At 41.7% G+C, this 18,541-nt stretch overlaps 1 protein-coding gene and 1 pseudogene across 1 annotated transcript in view; both read left to right on the top strand.

Annotated features, from left to right (window-relative positions):
- The window catches only part of NPEPPS (aminopeptidase puromycin sensitive), a 101,266-nt gene that overhangs the window by 45,865 nt on the left and 36,860 nt on the right, over positions 1 to 18,541 (top strand). Inside the window, exons 3-6 of the mRNA XM_066627646.1 lie at positions 6,877 to 6,954; positions 14,552 to 14,673; positions 15,816 to 15,923; positions 17,659 to 17,859. Coding sequence (XP_066483743.1) covers positions 6,877 to 6,954; positions 14,552 to 14,673; positions 15,816 to 15,923; positions 17,659 to 17,859 — 509 coding nt within the window. The remainder of the gene's footprint in view (positions 1 to 6,876; positions 6,955 to 14,551; positions 14,674 to 15,815; positions 15,924 to 17,658; positions 17,860 to 18,541) is intronic.
- Positions 12,830 to 12,949, top strand: LOC136655003 (5S ribosomal RNA; annotated as a pseudogene).

The raw sequence follows: 18,541 nt of genomic DNA on the forward strand, positions 1-18,541 counted from the left end.
TCCACAAGCTTCCAAACATCTGAAAAAAGCACACAAAAAAAAGCCCAAGTCTGGTTTCACTATGAAAACATTATTATTATTATTGAACATTATTGGATGGGTTCAGTAGAGGCTGGGAATAGCTAGCTTTACGAAAAGTAGAAAGACTCAAACGTTTTAGCACTGGGACCCACTTCTTAGAATGAATATCTGATGTGATGTCATTATGTCTTGGTCAGAAGAGACATTTAGGCTTCAAACCTATGCCGCAATAAACCACAAGTTCCATTACTCAGCATGCTCATGCTGCTATTTTGCATAGCTCATTGTTGGCAACCTTCAGTCTCAGAAGACTATGGTATCACGCTCTTGATGGTGGTTCTGGCACAGCGTCTAGTGTGGCTGAAAAGGCCGATTCGGGAGTGACAATCCCTTCCACACTGGGAGCAAGTGTAGTGTGTCCCTGGTCTGTCTCCCTGGCTATGGGCCTTCCTTCTTTGCCTCTTTGCCTCAGACTGTTGGCAAAGTGTCTCTTCAAACTGAGAAAGGCCATGCTGCACAGCCTGCCTCCAAGTGGTGTCAGCCTCCAAGCGGTGTCAAATATTCCAATGTAATTACAGGAGGTGTAATGCAGGGAGGTGCAACAACTACCGCAGCATCTCTCTCCTTAGCGTAGTAGGAAAGCTGTTTGCCCAAGTTGCACTAAAGAGGCTCCAGGTACTTGCAGAAAGCGTCTATCCAGAATCGCAGTGCGGATTCCGAGCCAACAGGTCCACCACTGATATGGTATTCTCCCTTAGACAACTGCAGGAGAAATGCAGGGAACAACGACAGCCACTCTTTATAGCCTTCATAGATCTCACGAAGGCTTTTGACCTGGTCAGCAGGGACGGCCTCTTCAAGATTCTCCCCAAGATTGGATGTCCACCCAGGCTCCTCAGCATCATCAGATCTTTCCACATGAAAGGCACTGTTGTCTTCGATGGCTCCACATCAGACCCCTTTGACATCCGAAGCGGAGTGAAGCAGGGCTGTGTTCTTGCACCAACCTTGTTTGGGATTTTGTTCGCTGTCCTGCTGGAGCATGCCTTTGGAACTGCAACAGAAGGCATCTATCTCCGGACCAGATCAGACGGAAAGCTCTTAAACCTCTCCAGACTGAGAGCAAAGTCCAAAGTTCAGCTGAAATGTCTGCGTGACTTCCTCTTTGCCGACAATGCAGCTGTCACTACCCACTCTGCCAAAGATCTCCAGCAGCTCATGGATCGTTTTAGCAAGGCATGCCAAGATTTTGGACTGACGATCAGCCTGAAGAAAACACAGGTCATGGTTCAGGATGTGGACTCACCTCCCTTGCATAGCTCAGAATTCAAATATTCCAGTTTGGAAGTCAAAGCAGAATGCAGACTTGGATTCTTCTCCAACCATACAGGCCCCACCCCTTCCAGCGTTTTTTCCTGCCTATTCAAGTCAAAGCATCATGCCATTGGTAGCCCACCCAGTCCAGCAGCTCTGTATCCTGTATTTTTGGCTCTGTATTTTCAATGGCAGTTGAGCTAGGTGCTACATAACCCACCTGAAATGGGTTCATGACCCACCTAGTGGGTCTCAACCCACAATTTGAGAAATGCTGGTCTAAGCCATTTTTTAGTCTATTGCCACAAATAATGTACTGTTCTACCCCTCTGGAACTAGTTGTAATTTTAGGCATCTCTGTTATTGTTTTTTGCAAAACAAAATATTTGACTTGAAGGATTTTTATTATCTCCAACTTCAGGTTAGGCTATACTGAAAGCTGGCAGTAGAATAGAGTATATGTCCAGCGCTTTCATAAATCTTCAGTCTGTCACCTCTTGGTTTTTTTAATCTGGGAAGAATGTGTGCTAGGATCCCAACTCTGCTTCTTCAGTATGGATGGGGGGGAGAGGAGAAAGGAACCAAGTCTCTTAACTCTAAGTGTCCTTATTGTATGATAGCACTATTTTATTTTTAAAGGTTAACACATTCGCACTAAATGATTTTATGCCATTGTGTGTGTTTAGTTAAAAGTAATGAAACAATCACAGAAGTGCTTTCACTTACGTATTCACGAAGGGGGCAACACGGGAAGTTTTCGTTCCAAGTATCCTGCTTGTCTGCATTGTGTTCTAGTCTGGTCAAAGACTGACCAGATTTAATAGTCTTTCTGGTTAGGTTGTGTGTGCTTGCAGCCACTGTAAAATATCACAGGCAGATGTTCAGCCCCTCCCTACTTCAGTTAGCTGAGAACACTGGAGCACTATCTTGTTAGAGCAGGTTTGCTTTCCATTTGGAATCTAAAGATAGCAGGGATCAAAATCCACTGAGTCTTTTGCCCAGTGATGCTGCTAGCAGCCTGTTCAAGGCCGTGCATTTGTTTGTGTAGCTCTGCATTTCAGAATTCCAAATGCCATACTGTTTTCACACTCGAACAGTTTTAAATAGCTCCTTCTGTGTAAATTTTAACAATGTGAATAGACAAAGTCAGCCAAGGACTGGTTTTTAGTCTGTCATTTGTTTAGATCCCATTGAAGAAAATGGGACTACAAGGAAACTTGCACTGGTTGGGAATGGCATTTGTCTAATGACACAAATGCTTTAATTTGAGGTATTTGTTCAGTTAAGTTAGCAGACCTCCTGGGGGGGATTGATGAACTGGGATTGCCAGTTTTTTTAGTTTGTCTTGCCTTGAGGGCAATCAGAAAGAAGGTGAAAAAGATGAGAAGAATAAGAAGGGCTTCCTTCGCTCAACTTACTTGTCTGTCTTCTCACTCCCCCCCAACGTTTCAATCCCTGAGAAGTAGTAGGGAGGTGGAGGCAGGCAGAAAGACATCTGCCAAGATGCCCTTTTGGAGAAGAAGGATGGATCTTGGCTTGCTTTTTTCATTCAAAGTGTCCTGTGTTGCTGAAGTATTCATCAGTATATTGTTGGACATATAATATACATCAGGCCTTTACAAGCGTCCCTTATGGAGCCTCTACTTTAGTTAAGCCTTTCTTTCATTTGTCCAGAGTCAATGCTACAGCCCTAATGGACAACAGTTCTGACTTTGTCTTTAGCACCCAGTCACAGCCAGCAGAGTTTCTTTAAGATATTGGTGCCTTTTTAACTGTGCATTTGAATTGTCTGTATTGCATTGTGTAAGGTGTCTTGTAAAACCCATTGTACTGAGAGCTGGGTTAGAAATTTTAATGAATGGAATGAATACAATGGAATTCTTGAAAGCGGGTTTACAGATTACTGCTGATGTTTCCCTGCGGTGTGCAACTGCACAAATATATTTGGTGTGTTTTGGGTTACGCACTCAGTTCAAGTAACAGTAGGGTGGAATTGCTGTCCCACACAAACCAAGTGTTGGCTTGCAGTGTACCCAGAAATCCTGGTAAAATGCAGTAGTTCTTCAGCAGGTGAGTTCAGGTGAAAACAGTTTCTTGGAGTTGGATTTGAAAAAAAAAACAGTACTTATTTTTCCATCACTTTGGTGATTGGGCAGAAAGGATCCATGTTTCAAAACATAGAATATAAGCCTCTAAGACTGGATTATTCCAAATTGACTTTTTGCACACTCATTAATTTTTTCTCTGTCTAAGACCTGGCTTCGTTTCATGGTGATGGTAGTGTGTTTCAAGCTAGTGGTCGTGCGTAATGCTTCCATGCAGTTTATTGCCTATTTTTAGAAGTTAGAATTTACTCTTGAGGTCTTATAAGCAGATTGAATACAAGCGTATTCTTTAAACTCTAAGAGTATGTATTTATTTTGTGGTGATTTGTTTACCAGGGTAAGAATAGATAAGCTTTATTGAACCACCTGCTTCTGTTGAGTATTGAGTGTGTGTGTGTGTTAGAACTCTTTGGGCAGAATGGAAAGGAGGTTAATTTTTCTGTTTAACAGAACACTGTGCTTTAGGTGCTCATTTTCTTGCCAAGTTGCAGTCAAAGAATGGAGTTGTAGTCTTTTTTTTCAGTGCAGACAGGAGGAGACTGTTATAATGAATCATATTAGTCATGATCTGTACATTGCCATGGAAGCAAGGATCTTTGCCTTTCCACTCTTGGTGCATTGTGGTAATGTTCTCCTGGATCGTAGCCCATACTGCTGATTCTGAGATCTAAATGAACTTTAGAAAGCTATGCAAGTGCTGCAGTGTCATCAGAGAAACAATTCTTGGGTTGCCTGTTGTTCTACCAAATTCCCAGTCCAAGCTCCGCCTGGAGAATTATGCCCACTTTTAGCTAATTAGCTCCCCTTCTTTCCTCAAAAAATGACCCTGGTTCTACCATGCAGTACTGCTGGACCCCACCACCAGGGTAGTTGGCCTGTTTAACCTACAGAGGTCCTCCTTCCTGCCAGCAGCCTCCCGCCACTACAGCAGCCCCTTGGTCCTCAGCAGTTCTTGGGCACAGCAGCCAAACACCAGTCTTAGTTTTTCCAGTAGTTTCTGCTCCAGCGGCTTCCAAAGTCCATTCACATGTCAGTCCATCAGCAGTTCCAGCAGTCCATTAGCATCAGTTCCTCAGTCCAGTCTGTCCTTCTTCAAGCTTTCCTCCTTCTGCTACCCACACCAAACTCTCCCTTCATCAGGTGCTTCATCATTGCCTTCAAGTGGCTGCAGCTGTGCAGCACACTCCCTGGAAGCACAGGCCTTACCCTTAAAGGGGCCACTGCTGATACCACATCTACCTCCTTGCCAGATCTTCCACAATTCCAATACACCTGTATGTTACCAAGTAGTTGGACCAGGGTTGTCAAACTTGTCTTGTGCAGAGGGCCAAAGTTAGCATTCATGCTGAGGCCCAGAAGTTACATCATTAGTGATGCCATTAAGCAGAGGATGGCCAGAAATAAGCACTTTGCAGCTAATGAATTTCTAGGCAAGAACAAACGGCAGAAGTGAAAATGTGCAACTCTTGTTCATATTTTCAAGGTATGAGAGAGCTCCGTTATCAAGCAGGAGAGCCCAATTCAAATGGGTTTTGGATCAATAGCTTCTGGGGGGGCCACAATCAGCCTGTGGGCCTTATATTTGACACCCCTGGGTTGGACAAAAGAAATGTTGTACTTGAATGCCTGGTTATAGCAGCAGATCTATGTTCAGAAACAATTTTTCTGTCTGCACATGGCACTTGCAGGTTTGGGAAGCCTTTTTCTATTTAACTGCATAACATTTGTATTCAGTAAAGGAGTGCCCTATCATTATTATCCTTATTATCATTATTATCCTTATTATCATTATTATTATTATCATCTCACAATCTAAAAAGATGCAAAAGAACATCAGCAGGCAGCCACTAGAAAAGACAACCAAAAGAAAAGGAAGGGAGGAAAGAAAGGGAGAACCATCTATTGGTCACCAAAGAATGTATGATGGCCCCAGAGAGGACATCATATGAGCTCCTTTGGAACAGATCAAGTGCCCATCTGGTTGAGCTTCCTGTATCTCACAGTGGCCCTCCAGATGCATTAGTGAGCAAGATGACAAGACACTTGTATCCTGTTGCCATTCCCTTGCATCTGGTATTCTGAGGTAGCCTACTTCTATAAAACCAGGAGGCTGCATACAGTCATGCCTTGTAACCTGTAATGGACTTTTTCTCCATAAACCTGTCCAACCTCCTTTTAAAGGTATATAGGCCAGTTGCCATCGCCGCATCCTGTGGCAAAGAGTACCACAAATTGCTTACATGCTGGGTAAAGAAATATTTTCTTTTATTTGTTCTAACTCTCCTGACACTCAATTTTAGTGAATGTCCTCTGGTTCTGATGTTGTGTGAGATGGAAAAGAGCATCGCTTTATCCACCCCTGCATAATTTTATACGACTGAATCATGTCCCTGCTTGGGTGCCTTTTCCTAAAGAGCCCCGAACACTGTAGCCTTTCCTCATAAGGGAAATGAGTAATCAGTAATCAGTTTGGTTGCTCTCCACTGCAGGAGAAGGGGGAAAAATCAGAGAGAACAGGGACAAAAAAGGCCACGGAGAACGGTTAAGTGGTAGAAGGAAGGGAGGATCAGAAAGAGAAGGAAGGCAAGTGAGGGAGAGAAAAGAATGAAGAGTTGTCTTTCTTTGAGGTGCCTAACAGCACAGTCCTACATGTGTTTACTTGGAAGTGTTTACATTGTGTTCAGTGAGGTGTACTCCCAGGTAAGTGTTCATACGAGAACACTTATAACTCGTAGAATTGCAACCACTGTTACGAGAACACTTAGAACTCGTAGAATTGCAACCAGAGAGCAGGAGGAAGGGAAAAGAAACTAGAGAGAATGACAGAGTACATGCCAGCCCAGGGAAAATAATGTATGCAAAACACTATGAACACCTGGAAGTGTTGTGTATATTCCAATGAATGAGTCAGACCACTGGGCCCTTAGAGGCTCAGTTGTCTATGTGAGCTGGCAGCTGTTGGTCAAAGCTGCCCTCCTGTTTTCAGATTTTTTCTCTGACATCACATGTCCTTGTTAAAAATGGAAGCTTGATGTTCTCAGGTAACAACTTCTGGAGGGATAGCTACATTCATCTGATGTCACAAAGGTGTCTTGTACCAAAACACTCTGAGGTGTGTATATTATCTAGATTTTAGATCCTTCCAATTTTGTCTTTCGATGCTAGACTTCAACCTCAGAGTAAAAATGCTTTTGATCTGTCTGAAACAGCCCATGAAATTATTGGTTTGTTTTGCTATGTTTAAATTCACTGCCTTGAAATTCTTGTATTAAACAGGGTATCTGTACAGGAAATCTTGTTTTGGTAGATGTGCTAATTATCATGTATTGCATTCTTCTAGAATTATGTTGTCAGGTACATCTTGAAGTGCCCTCAAGTCACAGGAAGTGTTCTCAGCTGATCTTTTCAATGTTAAGCATTCTTGCTTCTTTTTCAGAAATCCATGCCACGGGATTCAACTACCAGAATGAGGATGAGAAAGTGACTCTCTCTTTTCCCAGCACACTTCAAAAAGGTAAAGGCTCCTCTCTAAATGTCTTGATCTGACTGACTCAGCTGGGTCCAGAATATTATGCACTCCATTCTAAGGCAAGACTATTTTTTCTCCCACATTACCTCCTTGTGTTGGGACACACTTTGTGAAAGCCGTCATCACCTCTCTGAATGTCATGATCTGCTGATAACTGGAACAAGCAGATTTAGGTTTCTCATGCAAACTTTCCAAAATTTTTAATGTCCTGGCAAATTGAAAAACCATTTCTACTAATTTAGTGTGAATTTGAATCTTACTATCAGTGCAATATGTTTATTTTGATAGGTTTATTTACCTGAGTCTGATGAAACTATGGAGTAATACATTAGGTTTTGTTTAAGTTATGAAGCATATTAAATTATTTTTGAACTAGAAAATTGATTCAGTCCTTGACTTTTGACAGTTTTTTCTTCAGATATCTAAAACTGTTTACTTCATTGCTCTAAATGTACATTTGTGCATTTCATTAAAAATTAGATAAATTTAACTTCTTTATGTTAAACCCAAATTTGAATGGTAAGACTCTTATTTTCATTCCTTTCCCAAGAAGTTTTATTATAGAAGTGAAGGTAGAATAACAAATATTCCTAGAATCCTAGAATCTTCTTTCTTCTTCAGCGTTATATAAGTGTTAGCAGATACGTTTTTAATTTTAATGCCTAGTGAATGAATTCTTAATTTGGTAAGAAGATGAAAAACTAATTTGAATTTTCACCAGAGCTCATGCTTTCATGAGCCAAAACAATTTTATCAAAAATAAAACCATTAAGTAAAGGTTTCTCTTTACAAGAGAAGAAAATCTGATATTCTATTATATCAGATTATAACAATCTGAATTAACAGTTTTAATTCTCCATGGCTTCTGTGCCCTTTTGTGTAGCAAAGTTCTGTGCACATGCAGAGCTGACCTTGGAAGCTTCCAGAGCTTTGTCAAGCTTTCTGTCCTCAAGTTGTGGAAGTGTCATGTGCACCATGTGCTCAAGGGCAGGAAGGACACCCAGTCCCTTGGTTCATTTGCAATCAATGTAGACATAAAGAAAAACTTTCATCCTGCCAATAACTTTAAGAGACTTTAACTTCAGTTTCATCTTTATTTTCTGTTTGTGTTAACAGTTCTTATAAAAAAGAAATTAAAATGTTTGTATTAATAGGTTAGGGCTGCAGTTTTCAAACTCAGGGAGTTTGAAAACTGCAGTAAGTCCTTGCAGGGACGGGAGGGAGGCAGCGGGGGTGGAGGGAGGGCAGCGACGCGATCCTGGGGATCCACAGGGCACTCACCAGGCCCTGCAGCAGCCTTCCTGGGGTGCTGGGAACCCTGCGCGAGTGTCTATAGGACTCTCCAGCCTGCAGAAAGTGAAAGTGGAGTGATCGCGCTCTGCCTCCGCAAAACTGGAATTGGAGCGCGATTGCTCCACTTTAACTTCTGATGAGTTGGGAGACTTGCGGATGCTTGCAGCAGGGCCCAGGATGACAGCTGCAAGAACTGGTGAGTGCATCCCAGTCCCTGCAGCTGCCTCTTTCCTGCCTCCTGGCTGCCCCCACCTCTTAAGGGGGCAGAGGCCAGGGTCTTCAGGCTGGGGTATCATGATGCCCCAGTTCGAAAACCACTGGGTTAGGGTCATCTTTTAAAAACTGCTGGTGCTGTGGAGCAGAACTGCAGTGATGGGTATGATACGTCTTCTCTTTATGGGAGAAAGCAAGTTGTGGATACCTGCATCCACTGAAAAATTTTTCCAGGCAAATGAGGAAGATCGGGGTAGAGAGCTTTGTATCGAGTTGGCATTCTGGGAGTTGACCCTCTCTCCCACTACAGCAGTAGTTGATACCTCTGCAGACCTGCTTCCTGCTCCATCATTGGCAGCAGCTTTCTCGATGCTGGAGAGTCAAACAGTACATTGTCTCTGGATTGAGGCAAAATGTGTTGCTGAAGGAGCCAATGTAGTCTCTAAGATGGTGGTTCTTGAACTCCTCCAGGAGTACAGTCAATAGTACAATCGAGTGCACAACTATTCATTTGAATTCAGCAAAATTTACTCCTAGGAGAGTAGGTATAGGATTATAGCCTAAGAGAAATAGATACCAATCCAAAAACTAAAGATTTTTTTACCTTTATCTTTTATCTTTATCTTAAAAGAATAGATATCCTAATACATTAAAAGTAATCTTTATACTGAAAAGCAATAATAAAATACCAATTGACCCTAACAGATAGGTTAGCCCACAGTTCTCAAAACTGTGGATCAAGACTCACTAGGTGGGTCATGAGCCAATTTCAGATGGTTCCCCATTAATTTCAGTATTTTATCTTTCAGTGTATGCATATCTGTGAGCTTTGTTTAGAGAAGGAAGACTATTACTACAACTGGTGTTTTGGTTTTATTTGAAATACCTAGCCAAAATCAAGGGGGTTCAAATTCAAGCATTATGCCAAACCAAGGTTGAGAAAGCATAACTATAGTTTCACATGACATCTTAATTGACAAACCATGGTTTGCAATCAGCCAGAAAACCAGAATCAAAATCCATGGTTTGAAGCATGTTTGTAAAACATGGGCAGGAGGTCTGATCTAGAGGGTTGAGCCTCCATTAGCTCAAAGATAACATCTGAAGGTTGCCAGATCAAGGCCACCAGCAGCTCCGTGAATGGTGAGACCTTGAAGCAGCTGACAAGCTGAGCCGAGTTATTCTACCTACTCTTTGATGTGAGTGAAGAAGTGTCTTGGGTGCCCTTCAAATGAGAGATGAAGGAGCTGCTTGTCAGCTTGTATGGGAGGCAACTGGAGGCCAGAATGTGATACCAGATCAGAAAGATCCATCTGAAATGTTGTGTGGTTCTTGAAAGATAGAACCTTTCTTCAATTGTAAAAATACCTACGGGGATTTAGAACAGCCTGCCTTTGTAAACCACCTTGAATAAAGTCTGAGGAGAAATCTGATGACCAAGAAAGGCAGTATATAAATACCTGTATTATTATTATTTATTATTATTATATTAGACTTGATGCCAACATGGTATGTGACTACATTTGTGGATACCTGTACTTTTCACAAGCTACTTTTCTGTACTTTTCACAAGCTACAATGTATATGCTTTTAACAATGATAATCAATGGGGCTTACTCCTGGGTAAGTGTTGGTAGGATTGCAGCCTGGGATTGTTAAAAATGTTCCTACTTGATGATGTCACTTCCGATCATGACGTCACTTCCAGTGAGTCCTAGACAGATTGTCATTCTAAAAAGTGGTTCCTGGGCTAAAAGGTTTGAGAACCACTGGGTTAGCCTAATGTATGATTGCATTTCTCATTTGATGGCATAATATGTAGAAAACAATACAAGCAAAACACCACATGTAACAAATGCTGTAAGTTCCATTTTGTATAGGCAGCTGGTACCAGAGGACATTTGCCCCTCCAAAAAGGCAAAATGTCATTCAGAAGCCAAGTTTGTGGAAAAATCCTCTGAGGTCCCATCAGTGGTGTTGATGCGACATTGACAACCTCAGTGACTTGCATCTCAGCTCTGACAAAGGCTCTGATCTCTGTCTGTTGGTGATCTGGCCCTGGTGTGATCTTGCTCCATATTGAGATTGATTTTGAGGATATCATCATTAGACTCGTCTTCTGGATTGCACATAATACAGACCATGACAATCTTTAAGGTGGAGGTTGTTGAAACATCATGAAATTGTCGTCTCTAGAAGGCCACACCAAGCTGGGCGTATGGCCAGCCTTGAGGAAGGGGCCCAGCTGGAGCTGTAGAATCTCCATGGTTGTATCTGTAACCTAGAACCTTGCATCATTGCTCTGATTGGGCATTCACTTTCAAGGTATTTGGAGTGTCAATGCTTCCTTTACCATATCATCACTGGGCACTCACTGTGGGTAGCCTGGCTAGATGTGGGGCAGGGATAATAACTGCTGCAACTTCAGTTATCATTCTTGTCTGGCAGCACATGGACCAAGAGAATCCATTGGCCACAGAACCCCTGTCAATTAGGATGGAAACAACAGTTCAGGGCACAATTCTAACCAACTTTCCAGCACTGACATAGCTGTGCCAGTGGGGCATGTGCTGCATCCTGCATTTGGGGGGCAGTCATGGAGGCCTCCTCAAGGTAAGGCAATGTTTGTTCCCTTATCTCGGCGTTTCTTTACCATTATGTCAGTGCTGGAAAGTTGGTTAGGATTGCGGCATCAGGGCCCAGTCCTATCCAATTTTCCAGTGCCGGTGCTGCTGTGCCAATGGGGTATGCACTGCTTCCTGTGTTGCGGAGGCAGTCACAGAGGCCTCCTCAAAGTATGGCTCCTTACCTCGGAGCTGCATTGCAGCTGCACCAGAGCTGGAAAATTGGATAGGGTTGGGCCCTCAGTCTCTCACAGTCCCTACTCAGCACTGATTCAGTGCTTGTAGTATTTTGTTATGTCAGTCTCCAGCATTAACACTGATAGTTCAAACTTTGAAGTTTTGGTTTCTACTTTGAAGCATTGGTCTCTATTTAGTGAGGACTTCATCCAGATGTCTTCCATGCTAGATATGAAGTACCAAAGTCAGATGGAGCAACAGCAGTATCATCCAATCTACAACTTTGCATAAGTGGATGTTTGTGTAAATAGCCTTACTAATGCTTCCCGTCCTCCTTAAGGTGGTGAAAGAAGCTTGAGAGAAGCCATCCTACTGGAGGCAATGCATATCCATCATGGCTAGTAGCCTTTAACAGACCTCTTTCATAACTTTGTCCAATCCCCTTCTAAAGCAATCCAAGCTAGTAGCTATTACCACATTATTTAGCAACACATTTCACAGACTAATGTGCTGTGCGAAGTAGCTCCTTTTGTCTGACCTGAATCTCCCACCAGCAAATTTCATTTAACAACCTCTGGTTCTAGGTAGAAAACTTACCTCACTGCACCATACACAGTTATGAGTTTCAGTCATGTCCCTTCTTGATTCCTTGAACAGACCAGACCTGCTCACAGTATTCCAAATTATTTTTTTTAGAAATTTATATCCTGTTTTTCTAGCCTGACAGCCCAAATCAACTTGCAGTGTAAATAAAATCAATATATAAAATTTAAAAATAAAAATGTCAAACTTACAGCAACCAAAAGAAAATACAAGAAAAATAAGCAGCATTGTCTGAACCAACACTACTAGGAGCAAACACAACAGTCAAATGCTAACAAAAATGAGCAAATTAACTCCCTTCTGGAATGCCAGTAATGTAGGGGCAGTCCTAACCTCAACTGGAATTGCACTATAGATTTAGAGGGACAGTATAATAGTAGTAGTCTTATTTAATGCCTTTTCCTTTACTAACTGAGCCCTAGGATGGAAAAAGGCTCTTATGTAGAGACCCTGAGAGACAGTTAAAGGAGGGAACACCTGTTTTCTGTCTTAGCCTTTTGATCTGGCTGGTGGCATGTTAGGGTACTACAGTTTTAAAAATAAACTGTGGCAGAAGATAATTTGCCCTTTAAGCCAAGAAGATGTGAATGGGGAGGGGAAGGAAAATTCTTAGTAGCTTTACTTGAGGGCCTGTACTTGTTCTAACTTCTTCCTGAGCTGTGCGTTCTACCTATGTGAGGGTCAGTCAGGGCAGTACTTGCACTTGGGGAAGAGTCTGGTGTGGGTCCCCTCTGGCGTTGAGGATGGCAACATATTTGCTTCCTTGGCCTTTGTGTCCTGAAGCTATCATCTTACATAATTTAGTGAAGGCATAAGAGAGTCGTCCATAAAATCTTGACATTTTTATAACATTATGTTTTATACAGAAAAATCTGCACCTTCTACACAACAGTAAATAACTGATCTATACTCCTTGTTACATGAACTGGCAGTATTATTGTGTGAAATTTTAGAACAGCAACTGTTACCTTGCACATGCCCGATCTCGTCTGATCTCGGAAGCTAAGCAGGGTCAGACCTGGTTAGTACTTGGATGGGAGACCGCATGGGAATACCGGGTGCTGTAGGCTTATACCATAGTCTTTCGAGACTGAAGGTTGCCAACCATTTACGTAGAATATTTCTATACTATCTTTCCCTAGGCAGCAAGACAATGAACGTGTCAACTTTCCTGGACACACACTGCCAAAAGATAGACGTGGTTATTCTGTTTTCTCAGTAACTGTACACTCTCATTGCCCCATCCTCTCCCCCTGTCCGTACTTTTCTTTCCTCATGAGGCCATTTTAGTCACTAATCAGTCTTATTTTATAAAATACAGAAAACATATGGTGGGAAAAGCCAATAAATTAAAAAAAAAACCTCATAATCTGAAGTGTTGAAAATGTGCTTACTTTGCCTAATAGGAACAGAAAATTGACAGCAGCATAAGGTTTAAACCAGGGAAGTCAAACTCAATACGCAGATTGAATAGTGTTCATGGCTTCTGCTGGTGTTGGAAGTGATGTCATTAAGCTGTTGATTATCAGAAATAAACACTTTTTCTCACTTAGTAACTGCCAATGACAGATGAGAAAATATGCAGATCTTGATCATACTTTTAAGATACAGGAGAGCCCAATTACCACATGGACTGCCTGCCATTTCAGGTGCACTGACTCTACTGAGATGTCAGCAGCTGGGAGGTGCTCTGCAAAGTGTCATCTTGGCAGAAGTGGTGCTGCTGAAAGGGTGGCCTGTGTAATTATTGGGCGCTCCAAGTTCCTCAGCAGCTTCTCCATTTATCACCCCTTTTGGTCTACCTCTAGAACTGAATTGTTAAAACTTTCATTATAGAATACCTTTGCCAGCAAGAGCAAATTATCTTCTACAGAAGTTTATTTTTATTACTGTAGTGACCTGGATGTCTCATCAGATACCTGTGTCAGGAGGAGTTGTCCTACATTAAGCACATAATTGTAGGAAGTAGTTCTAGCTGTGCAGCTTAGGACGGGAGAAGTTTCACTTGGCAGCACTATGGTTGGCTGGCCCTGGACATTGCGAAGCCTAGCAATTTGTGCTCTTTGACAAAGGGTTAGTGCCTTGTTGAGTTTGATGTGTTGACTCGTGGTCAAAGGCAGTTATGACTGGAAATAAAGAGCTTTGAATGCTAAGCATTCTCAGAGAGGAAAGGGTTTATAGTGTGACCTTTATAAACTCGATTCAGAAAATTGGGTTATATATCTGGAACTTCTGTGCTATGACCCTGGGCACTTTTTGGTTTTGCTGTATAACGTGACGCTGGCAGCAAGCTTCTAAAATCCAACCCTCTTCAGCATCCTCCCTATATTATTGCCCTCATCATGGTGATTTATGTAACTGTGGTCTGCTAGAAGTAGAATGCAGTTGTAAGAGTGGGGAGAATCAGTTGTGGACTTGTGATAGGTAAATGGCATCGTAGTTGAAATATATTTGGAAGGCTTGTACTCATAAGTAGGATTGCATTGTTTGTTCAGAAGAAAACTCCAGCTGTTCAGTGACTTACTCCAGGTAAGTGTGTATAGGATTGCAACCATAAGCATCTGCACAGGGAGAAACTTCTTAATAAGGGCAACTGTTATAGACTTTGACCCACTTAAATGACCTGGCTTCAGTACCTTCATGCGTCATATGTCCTTTTCTTCTATCCATAGGGACAGGGACATTAAGGATAGATTTTGTTGGAGAACTGAATGATAAAATGAAAGGCTTCTATCGAAGTAAATACACCACCCCTTCTGGAGACACTCGGTTTGCTGCTGTCACCCAGTTTGAGGTAAACTTTCTTGGTCTTCCGCACTCTATCCCTTCCTTCATTCTTTCTCCAAGCACTTTAGACTGTAATGAGGAAGATGAAGAACTTTCAAAGTTATAGCTACGTTTTGTTACCGTTCTTGAAATCAACTCATTTCTGCTTGTTGCTAGTGGAGCAGCAGCCAGTTTATAAATGAGCATAAATCTATGCTTAATATAAATCAGTTTAATATAAATCTGTCGTCCCCCGTCCCCCCCAATAAATACTGAAGAGTTGACTGGTTATAGAAACCTGGGAGATTGACAATAGTGATCAGAGAGGGTTAACATTGGGTTGTAAGAGTAAGCATGGATAGGGTCCTGAAACTTTGCTACAGTAAAATATTTTATCCTGGTTTTTGAGCCTTTGTACTAGAATTGAGCTTGCAGTCCTTCCACCTGTAAATCCACTCTTGATTTCCCCCTAAACTTTCTTCATTTCAGTAACCAATCTAAGAAGAGAAAACACTATTGTTAAATGGTAGGGAGTCAGACTCTTCCTAGTAGCCAAGAGTTCTGCCTGTAGAACTTGATCTACCCTTCTGCTTACCTGCCCATGGATGGAGGATCAAAACTTGGAAGAATGTTCAGAATCTTGCTTGACCTATGAACTTGGTGATTGGTCTTGACTCAATCACTACTTTTGAGTGTCCTGTCTGTAAAATGGGATACTAATAACCTATGTCCCATGTTGAAAAGATAAGGATTGAAATGAATTTTGTACACTTAAAAAGTACTGTAGGGAGGACAGCTTATTGTTAGAGCCTTCAGAAGCTGGAAAGTCGCTTCCACTAAGTGTCATGTAGTTTAAAACAATAATAATAAAACAAAAGTATATGCATGTCCCTCAGTCCTTTCCAAATTTTATGCCTATGATCTTGCCATTCTGTGCATGATTCTGGAATGCCTGTGTACCTACTCTTTTCCTTGATCACTTGTTTTCATTTATCTTAGTCTCCATAGCAGCTTCCACTGCATGTCTGTACTGCTCTTTGATCAGGTTGTCCAAAGGTTGTATTCTGCTTGAGAAATGTAGCCAATTATGACTTGCAATATTTCTTTGTCAGAATCATAACCTCAGATGCCACGAATTGTGCTATATAAGCAATCTGGATTATTTTTCAGGCTACTGATGCCCGCAGAGCCTTTCCTTGTTGGGATGAGCCGGCCATCAAGGCAACTTTTGATATATCATTGGTGGTTCCTAAAGACAGGGTGGCTTTGTCAAATATGGTAAGTATATTTAAAGAGTGAACTAGTCAGATGCAAACTTAATAAAAGAACAAATAGGTTTGGGTACTTTTGTAAAGATTCTAAATACACAATTAGATGCAGAAGACATTATTGCTTAAATCTGTGTGTCCTGTACTGTTCCAACATGTTGTTGGATAGCAGCTATCTGACCATAGTCTGATACATTTAGAACACCAAATTATGGTTAGTCAATGGAGGGAAGGAGCATGCATGAGGAGAAACAAGAATGCCTGAACTCGCTACACATTCTCAATCAATGTATGGTTTTGAGATTGGAATGCTATATCTGAATTGTTCTATAGGCTTTTAGCCAGTTCTTAGCTATGCTTCAGGCATTCAAATTAATGCTTTACTAAAGGTTAAGAAAAGCAAATAATGGTTTGTGTCTGGATTCAAATTTCAGTGTGCTGTATTGCCCAACTTTCATGGTGTGTTGCATTCAGCTACTTTAAAAATAAACTGTGGGTGGTGACTGAGGAGAGGCTTTTTTCCAGTAGCACCCCCATTTTGGAATGTTCTCGCTGGTGCCAACAATTTTTTTGGCACTGGATGAAGTTGTTTGTATTTGCCCAGACATTTCAGAATACTGAGGGCCCCCCTGTATCTGTGGATTTATCTGTGGATTCACTTATCCTCGCCTCGCCTCTAGAGGGTCCTCTGAGCCCAGCAGAGGCTGTGCATGTCTGTCTGCAGCCTCTGCCAGCCTCAGACTGAGAGTAAAAAGAAGTCACTTCCAGTTTTTTTTGTAAAACTGGGGAAGTGGGAGAGGGTGTTCCCTGGTATCTGCAGTTTCAGTTAATGGCAGGGTTCCGGAATGGAACCCCCGCAGATACCGGGCCACGTTTGTATCAACAAACATAGTTTTAATCTTTTCTGTTTTATGACTTGCTGCTGTTTGTCTGCCCTTTTATACTGCTAATATGTTTTTATTGTATGCCACCTTAGAAGTATTCATTGAAGGGTGACTTAAAGGTATCTTAAGTAAAACAAGTAACTTTCCGCTTGTTTAGTGGTGAGAGTTGTTAAATGAACATATGAAATTCCTTGTGCTGAGTCAAATCACTCGTCTATCAATCTCAGCATGTTCTACTCTGGTTGGTAGGAGTTCTCCAAGTTTCCAGGCAGGAATCTTTTCCCAGCTGGCTTTTGATTTGCTAGGGAGTGAATCGGGGATCTTCTTCATGCAAAACAGGTGCTCTCCCACTGAGCTATAGCATGGCTCACTGCTGCTACCAAACTCTTATATTGCACGATAAACATCTTAAGTGCTGTATATAGTCTGGAAGTTAAATACCTCTGCTGTGTTTGGTGAGGAGACATTGTTGATGAGTAATGGGGTTAGGATAGGGAAGTGTCAGACAGCTGTGGAGGCAATGTTGAGGAGAGACTAGGATCATTCAGTCAAAACTTGGACAGTCTTGTGTTGGGGTTTAATGAAAAATTCACAAGCGTTTTGATGAAGGTTGTTGCAAGTATAAGGAGCAGCATGAAAGAAAGCATAGAGATAGGTGTGGGGAATGACATTTTAGGGGAAATGCACAGTAAATAAACTTGTACAGAGAGCAAGGCACGTTAGTGAGCAGAGCAAGAGAATAGATTCACAGTTTGGTATTGCAAACATTTTTAGGAAATACCAGCTCCAAATGTTTCTTGCCATCTTATGTGTTGCTTTGCAGTAACCTTAACAAGTCTATCACAAACCTTTTCTTGAAAGAACGTCACTGACAGGAAGCCCTACCCTGATGATGAAAACCTGGTGGAGGTGAAGTTTGCTCGCACCCCTGTGATGTCAACGTATCTTGTTGCTTTTGTGGTGGGAGAATATGACTTCGTTGAGACCAGGTCCACCGATGGCATATTAGTTCGTGTTTACACGCCTGTTGGCAAAGCAGAACAAGGAAAGTTTGCATTAGAGGTAAAACATGCTTAAATTATCCCCATCCTTGATTGTTTCATAGCAGATGAAATCACTTTAAGCCATTTCTGCTCAGTGTTGCATATACACAACAGGGACCAAATCTGTACACCTATAGGCCGAGCAAAAATGAACTCTTAGGATGACATCTCATTTGAACTTCAAGCTTGAAATGTTTAGCAGCCAGTCCTATACAGAAATGAAGAAAATGTCACAATGCTAAGACAGCAAAGTCTAATTTATTAATTTGCCAACTCCTTCCAATAAGAGGACCACTGTTTTTCCCAAGCATTGGTCAAGAATCAAGGTGTGTTTACTACACAAATTGACTCTCTCATGAATGAATGGAGAGGCTCCATAATGAGGTTGGCACAATCTAGTAATTAAGGGCTTCAGAGGTAATGTACTAGAGTCTAGACAGTGCCTGTGGTGTTGTATTCAAAATCTTAGATTTGACATTGTATTAGGACATTGTATTATCCCTTCTCCAACACTTTTTTTTCTTAAAAGCGAAACTAGGACTAACATTAACTTACTCCTGTTTTTCAATTTTGTACAGGCTCTAGGGGCCGGTTAAAATGACTTTGAAGCCTGTATCCAGCCCCTAGACCACCAGCTGACCATCATGATGTAATGTTAGGCACCTCAACCAGGTGCTCATGATTTCTTCAGTCTTATTCCA

This window comes from Tiliqua scincoides, chromosome 5 (genome assembly GCF_035046505.1).
Source record: "Tiliqua scincoides isolate rTilSci1 chromosome 5, rTilSci1.hap2, whole genome shotgun sequence".
Classification (NCBI taxonomy): domain Eukaryota; kingdom Metazoa; phylum Chordata; class Lepidosauria; order Squamata; family Scincidae; genus Tiliqua; species Tiliqua scincoides.